Source organism: Chiloscyllium plagiosum, chromosome 1 (genome assembly GCF_004010195.1).
Source record: "Chiloscyllium plagiosum isolate BGI_BamShark_2017 chromosome 1, ASM401019v2, whole genome shotgun sequence".
Classification (NCBI taxonomy): Eukaryota; Metazoa; Chordata; class Chondrichthyes; order Orectolobiformes; family Hemiscylliidae; genus Chiloscyllium; species Chiloscyllium plagiosum.
Genome location: NC_057710.1, coordinates 63,911,495 through 63,937,546, shown reverse-complemented (window position 1 = coordinate 63,937,546; position 26,052 = coordinate 63,911,495). Strand labels below are relative to the sequence as shown.

The following is a 26,052-nucleotide window of genomic DNA, read 5'->3' as shown; positions in this document are numbered from 1 at the left end:
AGCAAACCTGGAGTATAGTATGCAATTCTAATTGCCATATTATAAAAAGCTTTTGACGACACTGAAGAGCAGATTATAACGATGATTACAGAAACGTAACCGTAGAGAAATGGTGGTCACTGGACCAGCAGTCGAGAGGCCCATGTCTGTATTATTGGGCATGGATTCAAATCCCACCCCAGCTGGAATTTAAGTTCAATGGATACGATCTGGAATTGAAAACTAGTTTTGGTAATAGTGGCCATTGAACCAACATTAATTGTTACGAAAAAAATAGACAATTTGGTTATCTAATGTCCTTTAGACACTGGCCTCTTCGATAAAATTCAAACGTATGTTTGGCATTACTCGTCCGATTCATTCCCAGTATGTTGGTAATGCTGGCTAGGTCAGCATTTGCAACTCAGCGGCTGCTTTCTCGAGAAGGTTGAGGTGAGTCATAGAGTCATACAGCACGGAGACAGGCCCTTCGGAACACTGAGACTCGTTTTCATCGACTGGCATTCTGATCTATTCCTAATCTCCGCTAGAAAATGCATTTTAATAATTTACCGGCCAGCAGGTTTTGAGGGGAAATAGCCATTTCTCCATGTGCCAAAGTTAACTCCATCATTGTGTTTGCTTCATGCGGTCTCATTAACTTGCACTTGCGTCTGTGGGCGATGTGTCAATCTCTACACTCCAGTTCGCTTGACCCTCTGTCACACTTAACTGGTGGAGAATTACTGTTCTTTTAGCTCCGTCTTAAACTTTGAGGTTTAAATAATAAATTCTTAACAAATGTTGTTTTATTCTGGACAGTTATTTGAGATGGATGACTGGTGTTTACTGAGTAAGGCTGTCAAAGGATTACAGCATTCAAGGAAATGATTAGCTTCGGGCACAGATTAGCCCCATGATTAAAAGACATGGTGGAGCAGGTTCAAGTGGTCGAACAACTCACTCCATAATATATCTACTCCAAACAGCCATTACTACAAAACAGAAAATACAAGGCAGGCAGCTTCAACGGCGAGAATGAAAGGAAACAGGTCGATAGCCTTTTCCTTGTCAGAACTGTCCCTAATGGTCCCCTCATTGATCCAACATTTATTTTGCTTGTTCGTTTTAAACTCCTTTTCAAAGTGCTTGTTTTTCTTAAGAAAAAGACTGAAATACTTTAATTTCGTGTGGTTTAAAGTGATTGAAATGTTACCAAAGATTCCGAAGCGGTCGTGTTGGATTAGGCGGGGGGAACTGCAACGGAGTGTCCCCTTTAACCGGGAAAGTGCCAGCTCAAAGTCACACTGACTGCATGGCGAGTGGCGGAGTCACGTTCTGGGAGGTTGGAGCGGTCCCAGTGTCAGGTTGACGCGGTTTCTGTTTTCTCTCTCTCTGTCTGTCTCTTTGTTTTTGGATTGATGGGTGAACAGAGCCATAGGACTGGTACAGGAGAGCGAGGGAGGTAGGAGTGACACACATACACACACACACACCTCCACCTCCCCCCCCCGACCACGCAAGAAGTCCTTCCCACAGGAGGATGGGGAAGCAAGATGACAGGGGGAAGAATCAGAGCATCAGGATGAAGGTGCTGCCAGGAGGGGGAGCAGCAGAAACCCGATGCAACCACAACAACAACAAACTCCCAGAGCCTCTCAGCAGCAGCAGCAGCAGCAGCGGCGGGGAAGCCGAGCCGAGCAAGGACATCACCAAATGTGACAAGACGGACGGAGACGACAGAACGCCAGGCAGCCTGCACTCACCTCCCGCCATGGACACTCCCAGCAAGGAGCCGAGAGCGGACGGCAGCGCGGGGCCGCTCAGGGGGAGAGCGGAGGCGGAGGATGAGGCGAGCCGGAGTCGGCAGCAGCAGCAGCAGCAGCAGCCGGGCGGTAAAGAGCACAACTCGGTTGGCTTTAAGGTGGAAGCGGCAGGAGCGGGAGACGACGCGATGCTCGGCCAGGACGGCGAGGACTTCCCGCGGTACAGCACCATGCAGAGTCACTTCACCGCCCTGCTGCAGCCCGGGGTGAACAAGTTCTCCCTGCGGATGTTCGGCAGCCAGAAGGGGGTGGAGAAGGAGCAGCAGCGGGTCAAAACGGCTGGCTATTGGATTATCCACCCGTACAGCGATTTTCGGTAAGATTCCCGTGTCGCCTCGCTGGGTTAGATATACTTTTTTTTAAAAAAATTGCGCAAACATTAAAAAAAAACTAGTCTATCTTAAAAAGCTGAACTTTGTAGTCGCTCTAGATTAATCTGTCGTGGGTTTTTTTTTGACAATTTCGATAAACCTGAGCAGCAAGTTGCCCGGAATTGAGCTCGGTGAGGTCGCACCATTCCTGTAAGATAAAGTCACCTTTTGGATCTGAGGGTCACATTGACTAATCCATGATGATCCATCGCTGTCCTTGCAGTGCGTTGGATCTGCTTTGAACTGAACACGGCATCTAAAGTGTGTGAGATTTTCAAATCAGACTTAATCAATAATAATAAAAAAAGAATAAAATGAGATCGATATGTGTTTTGTGTTTATCAGTCCTTGGAACGGCGGCGTTTCTCACAAAGTAACATTTTTCCCCCCCAAAATCAACAATGGAAAGTCAGCCACAAACTGTGGACTGTGGGACGGTCACACAAACTCATCTCTCTCTCTCGTAGCTGCAATGAGCCCCATTTTTGCCTAGCCGTGATCTGAGCTGACTTTTACTGAATCTGTTGACTGAAATGACCCTCCAAGTGTTCGCTTCCCAGCCCCAGCTCACTGTGTAACTCTCCAAGGTAGCTGAGAGAAAGTAGGCAGCCTAACCCAGCCCAGAAAATACCTGGAAAACACTGGCTCCATCCCGCCGTCCGCCTCAAGAGCACAATCGCAAACTTCCGACAGATTTCCCTGGCGGAGTCTTAGCGGTGAAGGCCGGCTCAGTGAGGGGGATGGCAGGCATGCAGTTTGGCTGTGAGCAGCTCTTTCTCTGTTTGCTGCTGCTGAGTGAGCTTCAATACGAACAAACAGGCAGCGGGAGGCTTTCACGGCAGCTAGCAACCTCGACAGATTTAAAACATTTAAAAAATGCTGTTATTGTTGTAATTTAGACGCATCAATATTGGCCGCAAGGAAGTAGACAGAAAATGAGCCGCGGTCTCTGAGAAAACGTATATACCGTAACTGCTTCCTCCCCCCACCGTCCCTCAATGTGTTGAGATAAAGTAACGGGATGGAGGTGGTAGCCCGGTTTGGGTTTAGCCGGCCTGTCTCCTGGCGCAAGATTTGTACCTTCACCTAAATTCGCCCACAACCTGGTGCAATATTGTTTTTAATCTTTGGGGTGCACTCGCGCCAAGAGTTGTTCCGCCAGTTTGCCCTGTCCGAGAGGAGGCCATGTACTGTGGTGGTGACTGTGCAGTGACTGCGCCGAGCTCTCCGCTCCGTGTGCGGCTGCTTTCCCGAAAACACCTTTCTGTTTCCTGAGATGGACAGCAATGTCTGGGCAGCTTCCCGTCCACTCACTGAGGCACACCTCTGGTAGGCAGAGGCCAGAAACCCAGGGGCACTCCCGATTTCCAGTGTGTGCCCAGTCCTCTCCATGACAGCACATGGGGACTCTGCTCCAATGCTGGATTACTGCAGTTATTTAACCTCAACACCCTTCCTGGTGTCTTCGGCGATTATATACAGCACAACATTATTAGTTCTAACTTATTTTTGCTGACATTCGACAAGAAGATAATTAGACTTTCGGGATTTTCTTAATTTGCACCTGCAATGATGCCATCCTGTGAAATATTATTGCACCCTGTTACTGGAGATGCCAGTTTGAAAGTGGCAGGGAACCGTACAGCTGGTTCTGCATTGTTTTTAGACAGACAATTGCAAGCAATACCCACTGGTATCTCAATGTCAATTCAGTTTCTAAATGGTAACAAAAAAACGCTAAAGGATACCTCTGTTAAACCGTGTTTAATAAACCAGTCTGCAATTCTTCGTTTCTCTGCAGTGCCTGAAGCGCTGCCACCTTAACCGTAAAACTAAGTGATAGACACCGCTTCATGTCTTTCAGGCAGTCGCATACTTCCGACCAAAATGTCAAATGTCATCAGTTTGGGACTTTGCTCCCTTTTGTTTTGCTACAAAGTAAAACACCCCGTAGCACAGTGAGGTTCAGACTGCAGTAAGTGTTTAATAAATTACAACATTTTAAAGACTGTCACAGTTGGAGGATTGAGGTATAAAGGCCAAACTGAAGCAGATGATAACATTCGCTAACTTTTGAGATTGGGTGAGAATACATTAATACACCGCGTGCCGTTCGCTATAATTTATATAGCTTGTCCGCACTGCTTACTTACCCTGTTGCCTGTCTTGTATGTTCGCTGCTGTTGAGTTGGAGCACACGCACGTCTGAATACTTCAGGCTTTGAGCGCAAAAATCAGGTTAATCATCCAATGCAGTATTCAGCATTGCACTGTTGGAAGTACCATTTGATGACTGGAGGTGCCATCTTTTGGATGTGATGCTCATTTGCGCATTCGAGTGAACGTAAAACTTCCCAAGTATTAATCTGAAAACAAAAGTTATTCCTGATGTTGTGGTAAAAATGTACCCCTCAATTAATATCACAAAAGAAGATCATCTGGTCATTATCGCATTTACTTTGTGGGAATTTGCCGAGTCCAAATGAGCTGTTTTGTTTCTTGTGTTGCACACTTTAAAAATTAGTCCATTGCCTGTAAAGCTCTTCGATATGTCTGTTGGTTGTAAAAGTGCTGTATAAATATGCATCTTTACATTTGATTTTTCATTGGAACCAAATGCTACAGTATAAAATTCTTCCCTTCCCAGGCTGCTTCATTAGCTTTTCTGTCTTGCAGGTGGCTTTTGTAAAATCCCTTGTTCTTTTTAAATTTTTTCTTCTTCGTGATTCTCTTTATCTTAATTGTCATCAATTCCATCTTATTCTCTTTTCCTTTGTGGCTTTTTCCGCATGATTAACAAACTCATAAATCCAAAGTAAGTATCATAATTGAGAACAAAAAAGATCTTATTGCATTGCATTGACCAGTTGCACCTTGTATCCTTTTAATCTCTGTTATTCTTCAGTTACAACGTGGTCAACTTGATCCCAGTCCAACTTCAGTTGGAGTTGCTAAGAGTATTCCTCCCTTTGCTTTTACCCATTCCGCGGCTCCCATCCCTAACTGCCTTACTGTTTTGCATGTATAGGCACCCTGTCAGACCTGTTCCTTTCCCAAACTTGCTTTTTCTATCATATTAACTCATATTCTAATATCGGATGTGTGGCTTTTAAAAAATGAAACACATTTTAATATAATTTACTTTATGGGTGGAGTTTTGAATTTTGAAATTGTGACCCGCGTGGAATTTTCTGTGAGTCTGAAGAGTTTTATGGTTAACTTGTAGACATTTCTGTAGCCATGGTGATTTAGTTTAAAACCCTTGGAGGAGGTAGCTTCAGGACTAAAGGATTTTCAGTTCCATTGGGAAATTTTATGTCCAAAGATAAACCAGCTGCAATTTAAACGGTCAGGGTGCTTTTCTTTTAAGCTTAAGCTACCCATAGCTTGAAAAAATGTTTTTATCTTTCATAATACGGGGCAGTTCTGCTGAAGTGGTTGGGTGATGATCAATGTATAAAACAGAACTCCTTAGAAGGGGTGAAATGATAAAATGGGATTGCCTTAGAGTAAGGAGTTTAGAGATAGATGTGATTGGTAGGAGTTTATTTCAAGCTGAGAACACTTAAACTCAGATACATGTCAACTCGAGGAAAAGGCTATCAGATTTTCCAGACCAGGGACTGAATTCACTGTTAAATTAAGTCTATCAAGGTATTAGAGAGAGAAAAAAATGTTTCTGGTATGTGCGCTGTAGAAGGAGTGCTTTTGGGTGCTGTAAAGGTGATTCTTTTTTGAGCTGTAAAGTATGTTTTTGGAGATTAATGCAAGTATGTGTTACCATGTATTTAAAAATCTTTAAGTTTGTGTTGAAAGTAGTCTTTTTTTTTGCTGAATGAATTTCTGTTTGATAGTTAAAATCGAACCTGCAGCATTACATGCTTATATTTCAGTGAAAGACCATCTCATTAAAACCAAAATAAAACAGAATATGATCTATCAAGTCAGATTTTGTCTGAAATCTGACTTGTTCAGTAATAACACCATTCTGGATCATAACAATATGCTTACTCATCTCCGATTAGCATTACATGCTTATATTTCAGTGAAAGACCATCTCATTAAAACCAAAATAAAACAGAATATGATCTATCAAGTCAGATTTTGTCTGGAATCTGACTTGTTCAGTAATAAAACCATTCTGGATCATAACAATATGCTTACTCATCTCCGATTCCATTACACTGATCCAAACTTCTCATCAACCCTCTGGTCAATTCTGACTGGATGTGAAGTCTACAAATCTTCTCCTAACATCAGAACCATGATCATTCGATATCCTGCGGTTTAGATTAGATTATGCCAGTCAATATTTATTTTTCATTAAACTACTATTGTTGAGCTGTTTGTTTCCTGTGCATGATGTTTAGTATCCATTACGAGTCTAAAAATATTAATCTTTCTGTGCAGTTCTGTGCAATGTTTGAAAAAAATCAGTTTTTCAGTGTGCTCTTAATGGACAAATGATTCTATTTCAGATCATTGCCACACTAGTTGTCTGATTTAAGTTCATTAATTTCGAGTTGTTTTACTTCATTGTCACATATCCTTTTTGAATTAATTGCAGCATCAGTGTGATGTTTACATTTATTATTTCATAATTGTGCTCAAATTCATCACAGAAATAATGCTACATAGAATTTACAGCATCAAAATAGACTATACAGTCAAACTCATCTCTGGCTGTGTGTATTTTCCACTTAAGCATCCACCTACACAAAATAATTGAACTCTGCCTGCACTTCATTTAATCCTATCAGCCATTACCTGATAGGAACCTCAATTACCAACACAAAGAAGAGCTAAAACTCAATTACAAAACAAAAGCAGAAGTTGCTGGAAAAGCTCAGCAGGTCAGGCAGCATTTGTGAAGAGAAATCAGAGTTAACATTTTGATTGCAGTGACCTTTCCTCAGAACTTCCTCATTGAACCCGAACTGTTCACTCTGACTTCTCTTCAGAGATGCTTCCAGACTTGCTGAGCTTTTCCAGCAATTTCTGTTTTTGTTTCTGATTTACAGCAGTTCTTTTAATTTTTGCAAAAGAACCCTCAATTTCGAAAGGCTCAATGAAAAATTGTAACATTTTGTGTAGTACTGTGCAGTTTACATTGACAGGGTTTTCCTTGTTAAGTTTTAGCAGGAGATTATTTCCAACAAGTTAAAAGAGGACGGGGAAACAGCAAGATTCCTACTCCTAAGCACTAACCAGGATTGTTGCACCATTTGTACTGAGTTTATTGTTGTTTCTGTTGTTTCAGTTCATGCCACACTAGTTCTGCTATTCAAGCAAATTGCCATTTGAGGTTGGATTTATTTATGCACCTATGTGTTGTTTGAGCTCATTGCAACATTATTTGTGATGAAGCAGAGAAATACAGGTTAGTTCTCAGTTCACTAATCCTATCTGGAGAAGCCATGCTGATAGAAGTGAATAAACTGAGAGCAGTGCTTTGATGGAAATAATAAAAAAGGAATATGATGTTATGCAGCAAACACTAGGGTTTCTAATGTTAGCTCTTGGAATATTTTTCTAGACTTTTGTGTTATATATGAGGCTATCTTTTTATACAGTTTATCATAACCTTTATCTGTGACTATATATAAAAGTATACGAGATAGGAATAGGAGTAGGCTATTTGGGTCCCTTTGCCTGCTCCACCATTCATTAAGATCATGACAGATCTGACTGAGGTCTCAATCAAAATTCCAAATACCCTTTGACTCCCTTGTTAGTGAAGAATCTTTTGACCTTTTAGCATTTGTGCTTTACTGTTTACCACTTGCTGTAGAAAAAAAAATGCTCCTTGATTGTATTTTGTTTTATAACAATGCAGTTGCTTAGTACATCCTGACTTGCAGTTGTCACATGTATTATATGAGTTCTCAATAAGACAGCAGTCAAATTTTCTTACAAACACATTATAACAGCTTTAATTCAAGTTTTGATAACTTTTTTAACTTGAAATTCTTTATTTGGTAAATCCACATGTAAAATAGCCAATGCCATGCTCTCCTTGCACCCTGGCAGTTTTTACTGTTGCACAGTGCATTGCCCTCAAGTCTATTTCCATTTTCTGAAGACCTCAATTCATGATCAGTTATGGAGGCCAGCAGACCTTGTGCATTCAATTAGTTCTAGTTGTGTGAGTTGAGATCTTGAGGGTTTTGAGGGCATTACAGTCAAAATTGATCCCATTCATACCCAAATTTATGCAATGCCATCTAGCAGGGGTCACTGGATAATGTTGAGGATTACGATATCTAACTGGATTTCTCACACTTCACGAGCTTATGTACGCGGATGTACTGACTGACATGCTATTCCAACTGAGATCAAGTTTTTCAAAATGATTTACAGAACATGGAATCATCCTAATCTGTATAGTTCATTCACATGCTGGCCAATAAGATTATCTGCTTTTGGGGGCACTAAATGCAGTGGAAGTTTTGACCAGAGTTTACGGTTACAAGTACAGAATGAAAGTTATGACTGGCACAATATTTCGCATTTGCCTTTTTTTAAGTTTAAATCGCTCAAGGGATGTGGGCACTGCTAGCTGGGACAGCATTTATTGCCCGTTCCTAATTGCCCTCAAGAAGGTGATGGTGAGCGGCCTTCTTGAACTGTTACACTCCATTTGCTGTTGGTCCACCCTCAATGCCATTAAAGAAGGAGTTCCAATATTTGACCCAGCAGTCTGAAGGAATGGTGGTACATTTCCAAGTCAAGATGATGAATGATTTGGAGGGGACCTTTCATGTGGTAGTATTCTTATATATCTGCTGCCCTTGTTCTTCTAGATGGTAGTGCTTGTGGGCTTGGAAGCTGCTGTCTGAGGACACTTGATGAATTCATGTAGCAAATTTTGTAGATGGTGCACATTGCTGCTACTGACCAAAGTGGTGGAGTGATTAAATGTTTGTGGATGTGGAACCAGTCAGCAAACTGTTTTGTCCTCGATGGTGTCAAGCTAAGCTAAGAGCTTCACTCATCAAGGCAAGTGGACAATATTCCTTCACACTCATGACTTGTACCTTGTAGATGGAGTCTGGGGAGTCAGGAGGTGAGTTACGTATTGCAAGATTCCTAGCCTCTGACCTACTCCAGTACCCACAGTATTTATGTGAATAGTCCAGTTCAGTTTCTGATTTCACTTTATACATTTTGAAATGATTAATCTTTGTAGCTGAATGCTGATTATGTATCTGGCAGTTGAAAGATTTTCTGCACAAAAATATCCTCTTCAGCTGCTATCCTCTGTACTTCAGCAAACAGTCACTCCTATAGGGTTAATGATTTGAAATCAACTGCAAAGGACCTTGGTACAGTAAAATCCAATCTCTTTGAAGCACTACAATGAGGCAAAAGGCATTTCTAGTTGACCTTACACCAAGACTCATAATTAATAATTTATCACGGGAGTTGAACGTGAACTATAAAGATCACGGTTATGACTGCATTTCAGAGCAGAGGTCTCCTAGAAGAAGAATAGCATTTATTGTTATATTTATGTCTGTTAAATGGCAAGTAACTTTTAGAAATAATTATTTAAGTTGGCTTTTCTGTGAAGAATTGGGTGCTTGGTTTGATCTATTCTACATACATAATGCCAACTTTACCAAATGAAGCGTTGACCCAGCTGAGATCAATTTATTCAGAACTATTCCCAGACTACAGGCTGACTGCTGACTGATAGTGTATTTGTACAAGGTTCTTAGTTCAAACCTGACTGTATTTGTTAAGGGAACAACTAAAACAATCAAATAAATAACCTTAAGTTGAAAAGCATCTGTTATTGTCATAATTACAAATTTTCTTTGTTCCATTTAAAATTTTTGCATAAAAAAGAAAATTCAAAAATTACTACTTAATCCCAAAATGTTGTCTATAACAAAACTTTCAATAGCTATGTGACTACCTGATACTCAGAAATATTATATACAGTGGAGTGACCGTAACACTTGTTAATTAAGTAGATTGTGAAATGGAGAATGCCATCGTTCAGAGTTATTCAGAAATAATTCTTGGAAATATTGTTGTTGTTATGCCATTATAGTTTTAAATGATTTTTAACTTCTCTTTAACTACAGCTATGGTGTGAAATAACAGTATAATCTTCAATCATAATCCCAGGTCGGTTAACACAGCATCATGCTACCCTAAGGAAGCATTATCATTTCAAGATTTTACAAGTCCCCTGTTTTGTAGTTTAAATTTACTTCCCCTACAAATTGAAGCAACAGGGAAGGAAATGCAAATAAAGAATGATAATGGCATTGACAAGAAAGCATTGCCTGAATGTGAAAAGGAAAGGATGCTTAGAATTTGCATTGTGTCAGTCTTCATTTGTATTCTTCTCAGAAACATTTGAAGTTATAGTGTCTAGTTCATAGGTTGAACAGTGAACCTTATCAAGAATCTGTGCCCTGGGCGATTTCAAAATATAGCTTCATGCTACTGTTTTCTCTTTCATATTTAACCTGGATGAGGTGTTGCCAATAGTAATGAAAGTAATTTATTAAAATTTGACCAATCTTTGAATAGCATTCTTATTTACGTAGAGTTCGGGAAATATAATTTGCAGATTAGCTGCTGGGTACAATTTTATTATGATCCATTATAATTAAAATTTTAATATGACTAAGATTGTGAATAATTATCATATTCCCTAGTAAAACAATGATTTCAATAACTAATTAAATGTGTCTGTGTTGGTACATGTGGGGTGTTCTAAAGTGTGTAAAAAATTGTGAGGGAGGCTTAATTCATTCTTCACAGATTTAGTCAGATATCTAACATTTGTAGCACACCTTTTAAGTCTTTTTTGGATGCAGGTTTCATTGGCAAGGCAACATTTTTTGCCAATCTCTAATTGCTTTGAAGTGAGTGGCTCACTAGGTCATTCCAGAGAGTCCTTAAAAGTGAATTACATTACCATGGTCTGGAGTCACGTGTAGGCCCATGTGACATCATTCCCTAGACTACCTTTCAGTTCCAGATTTTCATTAAATGAACTAGCTGCAATAAAATTTGAACCCATGCTCTTAGGGCATTAGTATGGGTCTCTTATTTTTAAATCCAATGTCATTAGCATTACACCACTACCTGGCCATAGCAATCTAAAAATATCCCATAGGTGAAAGTTCAATAAGTCTTGAAAACAGACACAAGCAGAATGACGTAGGATTAACTTAGGCACCAATGCTTCCAAGACTGACTGTGTCCAAACTTCATGTTACCTCACAATTACATGTAGCCAGCATTAATTGCACTGTTAGTGAATGCCTGCCTTAGCATGATGTCCAAAATAGTGAAAGGCAAGCATCAGTTAACGTTAGCCTGTACCACTTAAACAATTGATTCTAATGTGAGAAACTCACCTTAATAGCACAACATTGGAGAGATTGAGATCTTTTACAATGCTAGACTGAAGTCCATGTTTGAGGAGGTGTGGAGGAGGAGAAAAGTACTGTATTTGTAGAGGGCAAGGATGCACTGAAGATAACTCACTGACAACGCACAGGGACTAGATAACCATGGTGGTTAATTGCATGAGTTCAGCCCCAGTGATCTAGATACAATACTGAAAAAGTTCAATGCTGAAAATGTGTTGCTGGAAAAGCGCAGCAGGTCAGGCAGCATCCAAGGAACAGGAGAATCGACGTTTCGGGCATAAGCCCTTCTTCAGGAATTATGCCCGAAACGTCGATTCTCCTGTTCCTTGGATGCTGCCTGACCTGCTGCGCTTTTCCAGCAACACATTTTCAGCTCTGATCTCCAGCATCTGCAGCCCTCACTTTCTCCTTGAAAAAGTTCAATGACCTTTTTGAGTGGTCAAGGCCAGTGAATGCACCTTTAATTGCCATATCTGACCAACTAGATCATTAAGGCCTGACACTACTTGCTGCACCAAAGTCTTATCACTCACCTACTATCAATCTCTATCAGTCAAGTTTCATCAAACAATCGTAGCTTCATTACATCTATAAACATATAGCACTGTTAATTTAGGCAACACTTGTATCTTAATCCCCCTCCATTCATCCTCTTTGCCCTCATTCCACAATTTCTATTGAATTACATGTTGCTGATGTTATAAGCATTCATTTCTTACTTCAACACCCACAGTTATCCCTTATGAAGAAATGCCACCTGGCCAGGTCCAAAAGGAACAACAGCAATGTAGGAACAAATGGACACTGGTGATGAAGAACAGGGTTATTCAATCTCAGAACAATAGTTACCAGCTCAGATACTGACCATGTAGTTAATTTACAGGGCAGCTTGGAGGCAGCATTTGCAATTGGTGAGACTTTGTGTGCAGGTAACATGCTGTAGGGAATCTAATCTAATCAGGTAGGATAGGGTACAGGGGCCATTATGGTGGTTAATTATAAGAGTTAGAAGGTCACACTTGAGTCCTGCTCCAAATGACTTAGGTGAAGACTGTGAAGGGACAGTCCAATGAAATAAATAGTTCTGATGAGTATACTGAATGAAATGTTTGGAGCATTGAGAGAACTATCAGAAAGCATCCAAGGAGCAGGAGAATCAATGTTTCGTGCATAAGGTCTTCATCAGGAATGAGAGGATGGCCCAAGTGGGCTGAGAGATAAATGAGAGGGAGTTGGGGCTGGGGGCAGTTCTTCTCCTCCCTCACCTCTTCCAAGGATGCTGACCTTGAAGAAATTCTCCTCCTCTCTCAACCTTACTGTGAAGCCACTTCCAAGGATGTCTACACTCCATGCAGTAATCTGTGAAAATTTGAGAGGCCAAGAACTATCCCAAAGGTCACTATTTAAAATAAAAATTAACAACTTTATTTCTTAAAGTATAACGGAGTATCATTGACTAACAACTATTTACAACTCCTTTCTCTAACCTATCTTTTACCTTTCCCTTCTACAATACTAGTCCAATAAAACTCCCGATTAACATTTACCAAAAATTCAAATTTCAAAATCAGCCAGCTGTTGAATCTTTGTATCTTCCTCGGTCTTCTTTTCTTCTTCTTAGGGATTACGTTTCACAGGTCACTGATCGATAAAGGTACCTTTAAGAGAGCTATTCTGTGGGCAGTCTGCAGATGTTGGTGGCTTAGCAGTTCTCCTCCAATTGTTCAATTTTTCCAGGTCTGATACCCCTAAAGCATCGGATTGTGTCATTAGCTTTTAAGATTGTCAGTATACTAAATTCAAACTGGATTGGAGTTTGGTCTTTTTTGAGGTAAAATTTAAACTGATTGTCCTAATTTGATTTTTTCTTTTGTCTCCAGGCAACCAGCTACCCTAACTGCTGGACAAAAAGGTTACATTATATGTTGTTCAGAACACTTGGTGCTGTCAGGTAGTTCTGCTAGCTTTTAACTTTCTTAAAAGTATAGTACACCCACATCTTCATAACAATACCTTGAAGAAGTTCTCCTCCTCCCTCATCCCCCCCAGTCCCACCCTCCCTCCAATTTATCTCTCAGTCCACTTGGACCACCCCTTCATTTCTGATGAAAAGCTTATGCTCAAAATTCGATTCCCCTGCTCCACGAATGCTGCCTGACCGGCTGTGCTTTTCCAGCACCACACTCTTCGACTCTGATCTCCAGCATCTGCAGTGCCCATTTTCTCACAGGCCTATCAAAAAATCTGGTGTCGATGTCAGGGAGCATGGAGGATCCCAGACCACCCAATGTCTGTGTACAGCCCTGGAAGTATGGATTCCAGTCACACCTGCCTGGCTTGCTGCCATCATGACTACAGATGCCAGAGTTCAATGTTCTCCTTTTTACTCACTTATGGGATGTAGACATTGCTGGCTGGCCAGTATTTATTGCCCAACCCTTGTTGAGCGTCAGTTGTGGAGGGAGTGGATGTTTGTGGATGTGGTGTCAATCAGGCGGGTTGCTTTATCTCTGTTGTAGAGGGAGTTTAAAGAGAAGTCTTGAATCCTGTGTTCAGCAGCACAAATTGATCTTTATTCAGAGTTCCTGATTGTTTACTTTCCTGAGGTCATAATGGTGAAGTAATATTTTGTAAATGCTCCTTTACAATACCAGCTGTTTTCCAGTGTCCTTTCACATGGTTATCTGTTTATAGTCTTCATTATATGTTATTCAGTCCTTGGTGTTTCCACTATTTGCCCTTTAATCCCCCCTTCTGATGGGATCGAGGCTTGCCTCTACTATATTCAGACATTGGTGTGAAAGAATTCAACTAAATTCCTTAGCGCTTGTTAGTTAGTTGCATGTATAATTTCAGTCTACCTATACATATAATATGTAATTGTCATTACTCAGAAAACCTTTGATCAAAGTGGGATCAGACTTTCCCTTCTACATTATACTAAATAACAAGTTTTCTCTTTCCCACTTTGACTTCTATGAAAGACTTCATTATCTGATCTGGTTGCCATGAGCTTGGAGGCCTTGATTCTGTCTGCAACAACTGCTGCCTCAAATAACAATTCTCTTCAGCAAAAAGGAAGCTCTAACAATTCCCTTTTTAGACCCTTGGTATGGGTGCCAAGCTGGCCTGCATGTTAATGCATTGACCTTGGCAATAATGTTTGTTTTCCAAACATTTCCATCTACTTTTCCACTTTATTTGAATTGCTCATTGTCATGTCCAGTTAGCCCTTAACAATTAATTCTGACTGGTATGTTTTGAAGATGTCATTTTTGAAGTACATGCATGTTCAATAATTGCTAGCTGATTACACATTTGATAAAGTTTAAGATTGACTCCTGCTTAACCAGTGACAAGTTATGTGTGGACTTAAAAGATTCTCCAGTTCTTCCATCATTTTTACCCATCGTGTGGATATTTCTTCACTATTTTTTCCTCTCTTTCTCACCAATGCCAAAAGTCAGTCTCTCTATGGATGATGCGCTAATAGTTTATGTTTGTGCTCTTCCAGGCCGCACTAATCATTTTGTCAAGTAGGTATACATGTCTGAGACCCCATTCTTTCCCCCATGCATTCCTGCACTTTAATTACTTTGGATGTCGTAATCATCACTGCCCCTTTCCATCGGTTCCCCAAGATCATGTCACTCTTGACCTTCAGGTGACCTTTTTGAAAGTTCAAAATCACTGGAGGGTACCTATGCATGAGTGCAACAGTATTCCAGGTGGTGGCTAAATTGACCAATCCAATTCCCTTTAAATAAAACTCACAGGCAAGGACATGCATCTCTCCAAGAGAAAACTGCTAATTATCTAATTCTATTGCTAATTTGATTTCATTGGATGTATTCCCCATTTAACTACGCCAAGGAGCACCATTCCCATTTCAATTGATGCTATGTCACATTTTTGCTGTTATTATTCTTTTACTCCAAATGTGGCCCCATTAATTACCTCTATAAATGATTCAGGAACTCTGAAGAAACCTTACTGTCCAGAGTACAAAGCAAAAACTTTTCGCAATAGTTCCAAAAAAGGTGAGGAAACATTATTACTGTGTGGTTTCAAGCATTACCGAACTTTACTTGATTAGTCTCTTTCACAATACAAGGCAGCATGGTGGCTCAGTACTTAAAACTACTGCCTCACAGAGTCAAGAACCTGGGTTTGATTCCAGCCTCAGTCTGTGTTCAGTTTGCATCTTTTCCCCATGTCCATGTGGGTTTCCTCCAGGTGCTCCGGTTTCCTCCCACAGTCCAATCATGTGCAACTTAGGTGGTTTGGCCATGCTAAAATTGCCCATAGTGTCAGAGATGTGTAAGCCATGTGGGTTAGCCATGGGAAATGTAGAATAGGAGAGTGGGTCTGAGTGGGATGTTGTTCGGAGAGTCGGTGTGGATTCGATAGGTGAATGGCCTGCTTCCACACTGTAGAGTTATAGAGTCATAGAGATGTACAGCATGGAAACAGACCCTTCGGTCCAACCCGTCCATGCCGACCAGATATCCCAACCTAATCTAGTCCCACCTGCCAGCATCCGCCCCATATCCCTTCAAACCCTTCCTATTCACATACCCAAAATACATACAGCTTTCTCAAATGTATCTTGCTAGATTATACTTGATTTTACTTTTTCAAAGTTATTCAAAATTGACAACGACTGACTCAAGTTTCTTTTGTTTAAACCCCTACAGTGTTATTAGGCTAAGAGGTTTCAATTAATTTCTTCCAAAACAATCTATCTCAGTTTTAGCTGGTACAAAATAAAACCACCTAGGCTGTTTCCATTGGCTGTTGTTTTAAATTAAAATTTAAAGATTTAAATTTATTTGCCATTTAACATTCATTTGAATGTCCCATTGTGTGTTTGAACTAACTTCTTGTATCAAATAATACTATCATTCCCAATTTTAGAAAAAATTCTATCCGAGCTTGCTGGTTTTGAATAGCGCTCTTATACTGGAGGGTTCCAGTGATTGTAAACAATTTGGGGTTCTTCTGATTTTAAAAACTCTGCCTTTGCTTTCCTTTATTGGTCAGAGTATTAAGTACAGGAGTTGGGACATCATGTTGCGGCTGGACAGGATATTGGTTAGGCCACTGTTGGAATATTGTGTGCAATTCTGGTCTCCTTCTTATTGGAAAGATGTTGTGAAATGTGAAAGGGTTCAGAAAGGATTTACAAGGATGTTGCCAGGGTTGGAGGATTTGAGCTATCGGGAACGGCTGAATATGCTGGGGCTTTTTTCCCTGGAGTGTCGGAGGCTGAGGGGTGACCTTATAGAAGTTTACAAAATTATGAGGGGCATGCATATGGCAAAGTCATAGGCAAAGTCTTTTCCTGGGGTCAGGGAGTCCAGAACTAGAGGGCATAGGTTTAGGGTGAGAGGGGAAAGATATAAAAGAGACCTAAGGGGCAACTTTTTCACGCAGAGGGTGGTACGTGTATGGAATGAGCTGCCAGAGTGAGTGGTGGAGGCTGGTACAATTGCAAAATTTAAGAGGCATTTGGATGGGTATATGAATAGAAAGGGTTTGGAGGGATATGGGCCGGGTGCTGGCAGGTGGGACTAGATTGGGTTGGGATATCTGGTCGGCATGGACGGGTTGGACCGAAGGGTTTGTTTCCCTGCTGTATATCTCTATGACTCTGTGGCTTCCAGCTCCCTTGCTGTGTTCTTGAATCTTGTTCAGAAACACTAAAAAACAAAATTAATACCCAGAATCACAAATCTCAGCACACAGGTATATGAAAATATTTAAAACTGCTAGTGGAAAAAGTTAACTCCACAGATCTCAGAAGGGGCAAAGCCCTAGTCACCAGGTGACGTCATGTCGACTTTCACGTATTCAGTTTAAAACAAAACTGTCACAAGATCTTTTAATAATGTCAAACCAGTATTTTAAATTTCTATAATCTTGAAGAAAACATTTTCTAAGAAGGTATATGGACAAAACAGTTCTCATTCCAAATGAGAATTCAAATTGATTGTCTTCTGAAAAGGTTTATTTATGTTTTGAGAACAAACTAAACCACTTTTTTCCACAATATCTTTTCAACAGCAACTTCAAAAAATCTTTTAATCTTTTCAGTGAAATAAGATTTGAAAGCCTTCAATCTTTTGGAACACTCCTTGTTTTAGTACTGATTTCAGTCACATGTAAGGGATGCTCTGCTTGTAACTGTCATGGGAACTCTCTGTGAGTACAGTCTAATTTTCACAGTGGGTTTCACTGGGGGGAAAGGACTTGCTGATCTTTTTCTCTAACTGAGCCGAGGGATTCTTCTACTCTTTTGTCCACCCATTCTGACTCATGGGTGACACTACACACCAGCTTTGTCTCATTACACAGAGATGAAACAGTGGGGGAAACGCTGTCAAAAATATTCTCAAGTTCTTACCAGGTAACAGTCTTAGCTGTTCTCTGTTCATAGATTTATGTTCAGCATGTTTTGATTTTTTCTATATTAGAGAAGTTCATTTCACCATCAGTTTCAACATAATATCCAGCTTGTCCCGTCACAATGTTGGGTCTACCTGCAGCCTTTTCCTCATAGTGGGTACAGTGCTTTCATGTTGGTAATCATTTTTACCTGACAGCTCTTTTATCAATTTCCTGAGCATTCTATTTTCTCTGTCCAACTGGAAAGCACACAAATTGACACCACAGGCTAACTTGTTATGGACAATTTCTAACTCAGTTGTTCCTTTCATAACCTGTTTCAAAAGTCTATCAAGGACACACTCATAATTACCATTTGATAATTCTACAATTTCCAGTGTAGTTCCCGCTGCTGCTGATCCTAACTTTTCCATTAAACTATCCACAAGTCGCATTTTCGAATACGCTAGTGACATGATAACCTCAATTAAAAACTGCTGCTTCTCACAGCTTCACAAACTTAAAGCCCAACTGAATCATATTACTGCTGTGATACATTAGTTGTGTAGATAAAGAAAATATACATATGTGACAATTGGGGATGGTTCACTAATCCTAGAGGATAAATAGGCTGTTTGCACAGAATGTTTCAGTCTTGTTAAAGTGGTGGGGGGCAGCATCCTGCTCTCCAGCCAAGGTGTTAGGGAGCTTTCCCTCGGTCTTCCTTCTTTCTTTTCTCCTTCTTGAACATTTTGCCTAGATCCTGCACCGGACTCTTTAACTCGATTTACGGTGTTGTAAGGTTTCTTCCCTTCTTAGCCTCCTTAGTTCCATGGGCACACCTCTATGTTCTACAGGCCATTTTGCTGTAACACGCATTTTGTTTATGCAAATCCACTTTAACACAATTGACAAATTGGGGACCCTGTTTCTGAAGTACAAACCTCTAAAACACGTGTTGGTTATTAATGTGATTCTGGCCCCATTAGTTTAAATGTGCCGCCAATACCGCAATTTTCTTAAAACGCGAGGTTGCACGAGAATGGAACCACCACATAACAGCAGAACTGACTGAACCTTGAAATCCCTCTCACACATTTTGCCCAGGTGTCCTGGTGTGCGGCTCTTTCCCGGTCTAGATGCAGATTTTACTCTCCCTGTTCAACCGTGGGGCTCTTTACCTTCCTAGGGTTAACTAGGGTCTATTGATTGTCCAACTCACGTGGCACAACTCCCTTCTTCCTTAGTTCTTCTCTTACCACAACGTACAGCAGGGACCGACTGTGGGTTTGTAAAGAGCGGTAATGTTAATCATACTCATACAGTCGTACTGTTGTACAGTGGGGAAACAGACCATTTGGTAACCTGTCCTTGCTGCCCAGATATCCTAAAGTAATCTAGTCCTATTTGCTAGAATTTGGCACATATCACTTTAAAACCTTCCTACTCATGTGCCCATCCAGATGCCTTTTAAATGCTGTAATTGTACCAGCCTCCACCAGTTCCTCTGGCAGCTCATTCCACCCTTGCATGAAAGCATTGCCCTGTAGGATCCCTTTTAAATCTTTCCCCTCTCACCTTTAATGTATGCCTCTAAATTTGGACTCCCCCAGACTGCGAAAAAGACCTTGTTTATTCACTCTGCCCGTGCCCCTCATGATTTTGTAAACTTCTGAAAGGTCACCCCTCAGTCTCCAACCCTCCAGGGAAAACAACCCCAGCCTATTCAGCTTCTCCCTTAAGTTCAAATTCTCCAACTCTGGCAACATCCTTGTAAATCTTTTTTGAACCCTTCAAGTTTCACAACATCTTTCCTAAAGCAGGGAGACCAGAATTGAGAGCAGTATTCCAAAAGTGGCCGAAACAATAGAGCCACAACATGACTTCCCAATTCCTGTACTCAATGCACTCACCAATAAAGGCAACGCTCCACTTTCAAAGAACTGTGAACATGGACCTCAAGGTCTCTTTGTTCCCCAAAACTCCTAGGAACCTATCATTTAGTATATAATTTCTGCCCTGAATTGCCTTACCAAAATGCCAATGCTTCACATTTATCTAAATTAAACTCCATATGCCACTCCCTTTTACGTGTGAATAGCCTCATCCAATCAACTTTTGAAAACTTTTGCCTAATATCATCAAAATTGGCCTTATTCCAGTTTCAAACTTGAACTTTTAGATCAGGTCTATCCTATTCCGTTACTATTTTAAAACTAATAGAGTTATGGTCACTGGGCATACCGTGCTCCCCCACTGACACTTCAGTCACTTGCTCTGCCTTATTTCCCAAGAGAAGGCCAAGTTTGCTCCTTCGCTAGTAGGTACATCCACATACTGAATAAAAAAAAGTCTTGTACACATTTAATAAAGTACTGTCCAACCAAGCCCTTGACACAATGGCAGTCCCAGTCACCCAATTAAGACTCATACAGTCAGTTGCAGAATGGTGTAGTTCGCTGCCCAGTACCAATTGTTGGAGAGGGATTTTAAAGAGAAGCCTTGAGAGCTGTGTTAGAGCAGCTCAATTGATCTTTATTCAGAGTTCCTTACCATGCAACCTGAAAGAGGACACTGGAGACAGTCTCCAAGGCACTCCCTGTCTCCTAAAAAAGCACAGGATATTTATACATTCCGCGTTACAATGATTACATGCAATATTTACAACTGCGCTTGCCACATCCTCTCTCTCCGTTATGCCTCTCCCCAGGCATTTGCCATCTGCCTCATACTGAGTGGGTGCTGTTTGTTACTTTGTGAAACAGATTGTTTACTTTCCTGAGGTCATAATGATGAAGTAATATTTTGCAAATGCTCCTTTACAATGCCAGCGTCTCCCAGTGTCCTTTCACAAGGTTATCTGTCTATACTCTTCATTCTATGTAATTTGGTCTTCGGTGTTTACACGATTTGCCCTTTAATTCCCCCCTTCTGATGGGATTGAGGCTTCTGTCTACTATATATAGACATTGTTGTGAAATAATTCAACTAAATTCCTTAGCGTTTGTTAGTTAATTGCACTTATAGTTTCAGTATACCTAAATGTATAATATGAAAGAGTATTACTTAGAAAACCTTTGATTATGGTGGAATTTCTTTCTACATTATACTAAATAACAAGTTTTCTTTTTCCCAATTTGATTTCTATGAGACACTTCATTATCTGATCTGGTTGCCATGAACATGGAGGCCATGATTCTGGCTGTGGAAACTGCTGCCTCAAATAACAATCCTATGCAGCAAAAAAGGCAGCTCCAGATGTCCTGGATGGTGTCAAGCTTCTTGAGTGTTGTTGGAGCTACACCTATCCAGGCAAGTGGAGAGTGTTCCATCACATTCCTGACATGTGATTTGTAGATAATAGATAGGGTTTGGAGAGTCCGGAGGTGAGTTAGTCGCCACAGTATTCCTTGGTGCTGGGTCCTTTACTTTTTGTCATTTACATCAATGATTTGGATGTGAGCATAAGAGGTACAGTTAGTAAGTTTGCAGATGACACCAAAATTAGAGGTGGACAGCCAAGAAGGTTACCTCAGATTACAACAGGATCTTGATCAGATGGGCCAGTGGGCCAAGAAGTGGCAGATGGAGTTTAACTCAGATAAATGCGAGGTGCTGCATTTTGGGAAAGCAAATCTTAGCAGGTCTTATACACTTAATGGTAAGGTCCTAGAGAGTGTTGCTAAACAAAGAGACCTCAGAACGCAGGTTCATATCTCCTTGAAAGTGGAGTCGCAGGTAGATAGGATAGTGAAGAAGGGGTTTGGATGCTTTCCTTTATTGGTCAGAGTATTGAGTACAGGAGTTGGGAGGTCATGTTGTGGCTGTACAGGACATTGGTTAGGCCACTGTTAGAACATTGCGTGCAATTCTGGTCCCCTTCCTATCGGAAGGATGTCGTGAAACTTGAAAAGGTTCAGAAAAGATTTACAAGAATGTTGCCAGGGTTGAAGAATTTGAACTATCGGGAGAGGCTGAATAGGCTGTGGGGTGACCTTATAGAGGTTTACAAAATTATGAGGGGCATGGATAGGATAAATAGACAAAGTCTTTTCCCTGGGGTAGGGGAGTCCAGAACTAGAGGGCATAGGTTTAGGGGAAAAATATAAAAGAGACCTAAAGGGCAACTTTTTCACGCAAAGGGTGGTACGTGTATGGAATGAGCTGCCAGAGGAAGTGGTGGAGGCTGGTACAATTGCAACATTTAAGAGGCATTTGGATGGGTATATGAATAGGACGAGTTTAGAGGGATATGGGCCAGGTGCTGGCAGGTGAGACTAGATTGGGTTGGGATATCTGGTCGGCATGGACGGGTTGGACCAAAGGGTCTGTTTCCATGCTGTACATCTCTATGACTCTATGACTCTAGTCTCTGACCTGTTCTTGTAACTGCTGTAATTATATGGTGGATGCTGTTGAGTTTCCAGTCCATGCTAACCCCTAGGAAGTTGATAGTGGGGGAATTCAATGTTGATACCACCACTGAATGACCGGGACAGTGCTGATAGCCTCATACAAATGCCATTGGCTGGCACTTGTATGAGGCCACCATCTCTTGTCAGCAACCTGTCTTTCATAACAGGGAGAAAGTGAGGACTGCAGATGCTGGAGAACAGAGTTGAAAAATGTTGTTCTGGAAAAACACAGCAGGCCAGGCAGCATCCGAGAAGCAGGAGAATCGACGTTTAGGGCATAAGCCCTTCATCAGGAATGAGCCTGGTGTGCCAAGCAGGCTGAGATAAAGGGTAGGGGGGAGGGAATTTGAGGGAGGGGCACAGGGAATACGATAGGTGGAAGAGGTGAGGGTGAGGGTGATAGGCCAGAGAGGGGGTGGGGGCGGAGAGGTCAGGAAGAAGATTGCAGGTCAAGAAGGCGGTGCTGAATCCAAGGGTTGGGACTGAGATAAGGTGGGGGGGGGGGGGGAGGGGAAATGAGGAAGCTGTAGAAGAACCACGAACTGTCCCTGATCAAGTTTGGGCTCAATGTGAGACATGCATGAAATGGCGGAAGTTACCACCAGAAATTGACCCAAATTCACTGCCAGAAAACTGGTATTGTAACATGAATCCTGACCCCAAGTTCAGGTAAGAAGGTCTAAGAATTCAGTGTTGGGGCCGCAGCTGTTCACATTATATATTAATGATCTGGATGAAGGGACTGGGGGCATTCTAGCGAAGTTTGCCGATGATACGAAGATAGGTGGACAGGCAGGTAGTACTGAGGAAGTGGGGAGGCTGCAGAAGGATCTAGACAGTTTGGGAGAGTGGTCCAGGAAATGGCTGATGGAGTTCAATGTGAGCAAATGCGAGGTCGTGCACTTTGGTAAAAGGAATACAAGCATGGACTACTTTCTGAACAGTGAGAAAATTCATAAAGCCAAAGTACAAAGGGATCTGGAAGTGCTAGTCGAGGATTCTCTAAGGGTAAACATGCAGGTTGAATCCGTGATTAAGAAAGCGAATGCAATGTTGTCATTTATCTCAAGAGGGTTGGAATATAAAAGCAGTGATGTGCTACTGAGACTTTATAAAGCTCTGGTTAGACCCCATTTGGAGTACTGTGTCCAGTTTTGGGCCCCACACCTCAGGAGGGACATACTGGCACTGGAGCGTGTCCAGCGGAGATTCACACGAATGATCCCTGGAATGGTAGGTCTAACATATGAGGAACGGCTGAGGATCCTGGGATTGTACTCATTGGAGTTTAGAAGGCTAAGGGGAGATCTAATAGAAAGTTACAAGATAATACATGGCTTGGAAAGGAGGGACGCTAAGAAATTGTTTCCATTAGGCGAGGAGACTAGGACCCATGGGCACAGCCTTAAAATTAGAGGGGGTAAATTCAGAACAGAAATGCGGAGACATTTTTTCAGCCAGAGAGTGGTGGACCTGTGGAATTCATTGCCGTGGAGTGCAGTGGAGGCCGGGACGCTAAATGTCTTCAAGGCAGAGATTGATAAATTCTTGATGTTACAAGGAATTAAGGGCTACGGGTAGAATGTAGGTAAGTGGAGTTGAAATTCCCATCTGCCATGATTAAATGGCAGAGTGGACTCGATGGGCCGAATGGCCTTACTTCCACTCCTACGTCTTATGGTCTTATGGTCTTAAGATGAGGTGCTCTTCCTCCAGGCGTCGTGTGGTCAGGGTCTGGCAATGGAGGAGGCCAAGGACCTGCATGTCCTTGGCGGAGTGGGAGGGGGAGTTAAAGTGTTCAGCCACGGGGCGGTTGGGTTGGTTGGTGCAGGTGTCCCAGAGGTGTTCCCTGAAACGTTCCGCAGGTAGGTGGCCTGTCTCCCCTATGTAGAGGAGATCACATCGGGTGCAATGGATACAGTAAATGTCTTTCAATAACAGCAGATGATGAACTGCAAGATGTTGCAAATATCTTCAGCTCCCATCCTTTTCTGATGTTTGTTTGAGGGTGCAGTAGGTGGCCGACTTCTGTGAGGATCTCCTTACTGAAGTGCAGGTGGCTGAAACATTGTTCCTTGTTGAGGTTCAAGGAGAAACATTGTTTCCTGAATGTGTTGGATGGTTATTACCTTCTTGTGAGAGCCTTTCCTCTCATCTTTCTCCCTTTTCCAGCAGCTCTGTGCACTCTCTGTTTATGCTCCAAATCATGCTGTAATCAATGGGTAATGTATATGACTGCATCCATGTATAAGAAGGATTCATTAATGGAAGAAAAACCTTGGGCTGAGGACCAAGTCCTTTAGCACAACACTCCCTGTGGACTTCAGCAACTTTAAAGAAATCTGAATGGCACCAAATACGTCTTCAGTAATAAAAACAATCAATAGAAATGATTAGTGAGTCACATAAAAGTAATTGATGATCCCTTTAGATCACATATGTTCACCTTTGTCTAACAGAGAAGGCATTAACGACAGAGTTGAATTCCAAAATGGTAGTGCTGGAGTCAAATCAATATTACATGCTGTTTGAAATCAGGACCTGCCTTCTGTGCATGCAGATAGGTCAACCTAACCTCGGTGATGGGCAAATTCAGAGATAAAAAAAATTGACAAACTATATCAATAGTAATTTAGAAAGGCACAGATTAGTCAAGGGCATTCAACTTGGACTGAGTAAAAGTTGTACCTGACTAAGCTAGTTGTACCTTTTGAGGCAGTAATAAGGATAATTATATTTTAGCAAGAATTTTAACAAACCCCACATAGCAGACAGTTCGGAAAAGTGAAATCTGATGAGAACCAAATGAAAACTAAAATTGGCTCAAAGAGATGAAGCCATGAATTAAGGTTGACAATGTATTTATAATGGAAGGTTGGTTCACAGGGCTCACGACAGGGTCAGTTGCTTTTCATGACATAAATGGAAGATTGCACATAATTTCAAAGATTACAGTTGATATCGAGTTTGATCATGATGTTGCCAGTGAGGAAGAATCCAGAACACTGTAGGAAAGTGGTAAATGGAATTCAATCCAGACAACTGTCAGGCAATGAATTTGGACAGGACAATACGAGGGAATACACATTAAAAAGTAGGATTCTGAGATGTGTGGAGAAACAGAGTGACCTTAGAATGTGTGTTTTCAGATTCCTGAAAATAACAAGACAAGTTGATAAATGGACATTTTTGGGATATTTTCCTTCATTTTGGCATCAGTATGCACAATAAGTCAGCATACAGAGAGGAGGTGCAGCGACTATGGACTGGTGCAGAGCTAACAACATGTCTCTGAACATGGACAAGATGAAAGAGATGATTGTTGACTTCAGGAGGGCATGGAGCGACCGCTTTCCACTGAAATCGATCGCTACCCCATAGAGATCATGAGAAGCACCAAATTCTTTGGCGTACACCTGGTGGAGAGTCTCACCTGGACTCTCAACACCAGCTCCATAGCCAAAAAAGTCCAGTAGCATCTCTACTTTCTGCGCAAGCTGAGGAAAGCCCATCTCCTACCCCCCCAATTCTCACCACATTCTACAGAGGGTTCAGTCAGAGTACCCTGAGCTGCTGCACCCCTGCCTGGTTCAGGAATTGCACCATCTCCGATCGTAAGACCCTACAATGGTTAATGAGGACAGCTGAGAAGATCATTGGGAATCTCTCTTCCCTC

The 26,052-nt window shown here is 41.5% G+C and overlaps 1 protein-coding gene across 6 annotated transcripts in view; it reads left to right on the top strand.

Moving 5' to 3' along the window:
- The first annotated feature begins 407 nt into the window (after nucleotides 1–407).
- Nucleotides 408–26,052, top strand: part of LOC122549029 (potassium/sodium hyperpolarization-activated cyclic nucleotide-gated channel 1-like) — a 278,409-nt gene continuing 252,764 nt past the window's right edge. Inside the window, exon 1 of one of the 6 annotated variants that reach the window (XM_043688188.1) lies at nucleotides 408–2,121. In XM_043688188.1, coding sequence (XP_043544123.1) covers nucleotides 1,523–2,121 — 599 coding nt within the window. In that variant the 5' untranslated portion in view covers nucleotides 408–1,522. The remainder of the gene's footprint in view (nucleotides 2,122–26,052) is intronic. The other 5 variants (XM_043688210.1, XM_043688219.1, XM_043688200.1 and 2 more) reach the window with 5 other exon arrangements.